The sequence below is a fragment of the Sinocyclocheilus anshuiensis genome, unplaced genomic scaffold (genome assembly GCF_001515605.1).
Source record: "Sinocyclocheilus anshuiensis isolate Anshui unplaced genomic scaffold, SAMN03320099.WGS_v1.1 scaffold1543, whole genome shotgun sequence".
In the NCBI taxonomy this organism is placed as follows: Eukaryota; Metazoa; Chordata; class Actinopteri; order Cypriniformes; family Cyprinidae; genus Sinocyclocheilus; species Sinocyclocheilus anshuiensis.
This window is the reverse complement of record NW_015551074.1, coordinates 329,184-334,171: the sequence shown is the minus strand read 5'-3', so window position 1 is coordinate 334,171 and position 4,988 is coordinate 329,184. Positions and strand designations below refer to the sequence as shown.

The following is a 4,988-nucleotide window of genomic DNA, read 5'->3' as shown; positions in this document are numbered from 1 at the left end:
CACTGATGATTCAAACGCGAGTTTTGAGCAGTGTAGAGTAGCGCTTGTTGTTTGTCATTTCTCCGATCACAAATGCAGACATGGTTTTATGTTTACGCTGCGCGATGCAACGCAACGCATAAAAATACAGTATAAGTCATTATAATCAGTAATTATGTCCCCACTGGATGCAACGAATGCCTCGTTTATAATGGGTTTTAATGTTTATGAATCATCACTCTGGTCGGACAGGGCATCATCACAGTATGGTAAGGGGCGTAACATTTCCGTCACACGCTTGAGGTATTCAGCCAATCACAATGCACGGGATAGCTGGCCAATCACAGCACACCTCGCTTTTCAGACCGATGAGCTTTGTAAAAATCAACGCGTTTCAGAAAGGCGGGGCATAGAGGAGAAACAATAATGTACAGTATGTGGAAAATAATGTGTTTTTTTAACCTTAAACCGCATAAACACATTTCATTACACCAAATACACAAAATAATGTTCTTTTTAGCAGCATCATATGACCCCTTTAACTTATAGGATTAGTTCACTATCAGAATAAAAATTTCCTGATTATTTACTCACCCCCATGCAATCCAAGATGTTCATGTCTTTCTGTCTTCAGTCGCAAAGAAATTATGGTTTTTGAGGAAAACATTCCAGGATTTTTCTCCATATAATGGACTTCAATGGGGACCAACGGACTGAAGGTCCAAATTGCCGTTTCAGTGCAGCTTCAAGGACTATCTATAGACTATATATTTCTTGTTTTTTTTCTTTTGTTTCTTTTACAGTCTATGCTCTATATGAGCTAAGGCCTTATGTAGTTTCAAGCCCATGTGTCACATGATCAGGATCAACAGTAATGCATTTGTTTTTTTTATATTTATGACTTTTAATTACTGTATTTCTACCAACAGTGTCATCATAAAATACAGTATGTGCAAACAGGTTATTGGTTTAAAATGAAAACAAAAATATTTAGCTTTTTGGATATATATATATATATCAGTACACTCTTGGCTGACAGACACACAACATATGATGAATATCAACACACATCAATCATATCAATAGGAAACACACTGAACAGGAACAAAGGTGCTTGAGCTTCCCTTTTTTTCTACAGTTTCTCAGGATGTGAACGCTCTTCTGTGACCCAGCAATCAGGCACTATTTACACTACAGCCACGTGTTAAGGCAACTTTCACCATCCATGCAGCAGCGGTAAGAACCGGAAGTGTGCGTCAGTTTTTAAAGGTTAACAAAGAGTCCAGTGCTTCTCCTCATTTATTAACATGCAATGTGTTTCCTCAGGGATTTTTGGTGAGCAAAGACTAGTGAAACGACAAATAACAGACTACCTTTAAAAACAGAAGGTGTTAAAATGTCATATTTAAACATGCAAAATGCCAAAAATTACATTAACATCATCCAAATAAAAAATGTAAATCTCATGAAAATACATCTAGGACACATATGACCTTGATAACAAAAAGAAAAAAAATGAAGCATATTTTTAGATATGAAAACTTTCCCTACCATAATGCATCTGGATAATTCCCAATTGCTCTATTACATGATTGTTTTGTTTTTATATTTCTTAATGCAAAATATAACTTCTTCTTTTTTTTCTTTTAATTTCAGTGATGAAATCTATGGAAGCTTGTTTCCTCGGGATAAAAAAAAAGTAATTGTGACTATATTTCGTAGTTCTGAGTTTTTCTCACAATTTAGACTTTTTTCTTGCAATTCAGAATTGTGAGAAAAAAATCTGAATTTCAAGATATAAACTTTGCACTCTGCAAATTGTGCAATATAAACGCAGAACAGCAAGATATAAACAGAATAAGATATAAGTACAGAATTGCAAGATATAAATGCAAAATTGCGTGATATAAACTCAAGAGTTGTGAGACATAATGCTGAATTGTGTGATATAAACTAAAAATTTTGAGAATAAAAGTCAGAATTGAGAGTCACAATTACCTTTTTTAAATTTTTATCCCGTGGCAGAAACAAGTTTCAATAAAAATCTGACCTGAAAATGTTCTTAACAGTTTCTGTGAGCTTCTCCATAACAACATACTCTTCATATCCATCAGACACTTACAAAACATCACAGAAAACATCATAAAAAGCCTAAATAAAATCTCCCCGTTTCAGAATATCCCTCAGTTTTCTTTTCTATGGGTCCATTAAAGCATAAATCCAGCGAATCTTCTCTTTTTCGGAAAAAGAAACCAGGAAAATTAGTTGCAGGATCATCTTGTCAGTTATTTCATGTAGTAAACAGTTAAATGATTCGATGTGTTTCCTTTACAAAATAATTAATTTGGTCCTTTTATTTCTAATTATTGTGATATAGCACAAATCCTCGGACACACTGGAGACGCGGTGAGGACGATTGTGCTCTAGTGTCCTGAGTGAAGCACCAAATTAAATAAATATATTTTTTAAATTATTAAAAAAAAGCTTTAACTTATTTTATTTCAGCTAGTTGCCAACATTTCTCATTTTCATTTAGTTTAATGTGATGTTCTAAAATAACTATAACTAAAAATGAAATAAAAATGTATAAAAACTAAAAATAGACATTAAAAAATAAATTAAGAAATATATAAAATAATAAACATTACTAAAACAACTTTAAAATTACAGATATTTCAACTAAAATTAAAAATAGAATAAAGAAAATAAAAAGGAAACATATCTCGTTTTCATTTAGTTTGACTTGATGTACTAAAATAACTAAAACTGAAATAAAAATGATATACATATTAGAAAAATAACAAAAAAATCACGATGTAGTCAGCTGAAAACACACCAACACACAATCACAACAACAGAAAAAAACCCAAAGGCAAACCTTAAATGTTGAGCAGGAGAAACCTACCTGGAAAGTCCATTACATGAAGAAGGCAATATATGATAGATTAGATTTATTAATTTAAATTTTAAGAATAAAGAAAATAAAAAGGAAACATATCTCGTTTTCATTTAGTTTGACTTGATGTACTAAAATAACTAAAACTGAAATAAAAATGATATACATATTAGAAAAATAACAAAAAATAAAAATGACTAAAACAACTTTAAAATTACTAATACTTCAACTAAAATTAAAATTAAAATAGAAAATAAAGAGGCAATATTTCTCATTTTCATTTAGTTTAACGTGATTTATGAAAATAACTAAAACTGAAATATAAGGAAATAAAAACTGGATACATTTATTTTTTTTTTAATGAAAAATGACTACAACAACTTCAAAATTACTAACACTTCAACTAACATTAAAAAGAAAACAGAAAAATAAAAACGAATTCAAAATATTATCTATACGTGGTACAAAAATAACAAACTAAAACTGAAATAAAAAGTAATAAGAATTATATAAAATAAAAAAATGACTACAACAACTTTAAAATTACTAACACTTCAACTAACATTAAAATAAAAACAGAAAATATAAAAAGAAAAATCTATATTTTGAATATAATATCAAAATATTTCTCATAAAAATACATCTCTATATATATATGTTCTATCCTAACAAACCATACATCAATGGAAAGCTTATTTATTCAGCTTTCAGGTGATGCATAAATTGACCCTTATGACTGGTTTTGTGGTCCAGGGTCACACATATATATACTGTATGTATATATGTATATGTGTGTATATACAGTATTTCACACTGCTTGACGTGTGACAGATCTGAGGTAACTTACGGTCGTTGTCGTGGACGATCTGGAAGTTCTTGACGGAGGCCTGCGTGACTCTGCCGTGGAAGTTCAGCACGTAGGACTGCGTGTCGTCGTTCCACACCGGCGCTTTATTATGCAGCTCTATCAGGTTCTCCAGCGAGTGATTCTGCCATTTACTCAGCAGAGACTCCTGCTCCTGAAACACACACGCGCTCATGCATCAGCAGCTGCACTCATCCTGATGATTTGATTGACAGCTGCGAGCGGAGACACTCACACACTCGGGCCGAACCGGAACCCGCTCGAAGTTCATGTTCATGCCAGGAATGACTACGGTCATCTTCCGCGGCCCTTTGAAGCCCAGAACATTGGTCTCCTAAAAACACAAATACACACAGCAATAAGAAATGGGCAAAAATAGTCAGAAACAGAGAGGAACAGAGACACACTGACGTAGCAGATGGCGACGAGCTCCTGCCGTGTGTTGGTTTCCTCCAGCAGCGCTCCGGGGGTTTTCGAGGGATTCGTGCCGTTATCATACACAGTAAACTTGGTTCCCATCAGATTAGACCTGCGGTGAACACTGAACATCATCAACTCCTGATCTATGGACAGCATCTGAGGCAGAACATCAGCTCAATCAAAATGTGTTTTCAGTCGTGGAGTTGGGCAGCGAAAGGTTAAAAGGACAACTGTGAAGCCTGTGTTTTTGATAAATTCAATTAAATTAAATGTATGCATTTAGCAGACGCTTTTATCCAAAGCGACTTACAGTGCATTCAGGCTATACATTTTTTATCAGTATGTGTAATAAAGCACATTAATTATTCAGTAAAAAATATACACAATTTCGCCAATTTTAGACGCCATCCTAAAATTCAAAAGGCAGCTATATATTTTCATGTTTAAAGATTTATACTGTGAAAAAATTCATATTAGAAATGTGTAAAATGTTATTTAGAAAATATTTAGTACCTATTACATTAAATTACTACATATTTTCTACTTAGATGTATTACTTATATTTTTATTTTAACCTATTTTTTATTGTTTACTGAAATCTATCTTTCATTATTTATTAACTTTTTTTATTTAAATATAATTTTTTATCATTTATTTTAACATTTTGTATTACTTTTATTATTTGTTACATTTTTATTTTAATCAAATTGTTATTTATTAAAAAAATATATTATTTTGTTATTCTAATACATTTTTGATTATTAATTTATTTTAATAAAATTATTATTTATTAGTGCTGTCAAATGATTAATCGCGATTAATCGCATC

At 31.8% G+C, this 4,988-nt stretch overlaps 1 protein-coding gene across 1 annotated transcript in view; it reads right to left on the bottom strand.

The window, feature by feature from the left end:
* Positions 1-4,988, bottom strand: part of tulp3 (TUB like protein 3) — a 20,470-nt gene that overhangs the window by 6,565 nt on the left and 8,917 nt on the right. Inside the window, exons 9-11 of the mRNA XM_016452124.1 lie at positions 4,152-4,269; positions 3,976-4,074; positions 3,723-3,894 (exon numbers count right to left, since the gene is read on the bottom strand). Of these exons, the coding sequence (XP_016307610.1) occupies positions 3,723-3,894; positions 3,976-4,074; positions 4,152-4,269 (389 nt within the window). The remainder of the gene's footprint in view (positions 1-3,722; positions 3,895-3,975; positions 4,075-4,151; positions 4,270-4,988) is intronic.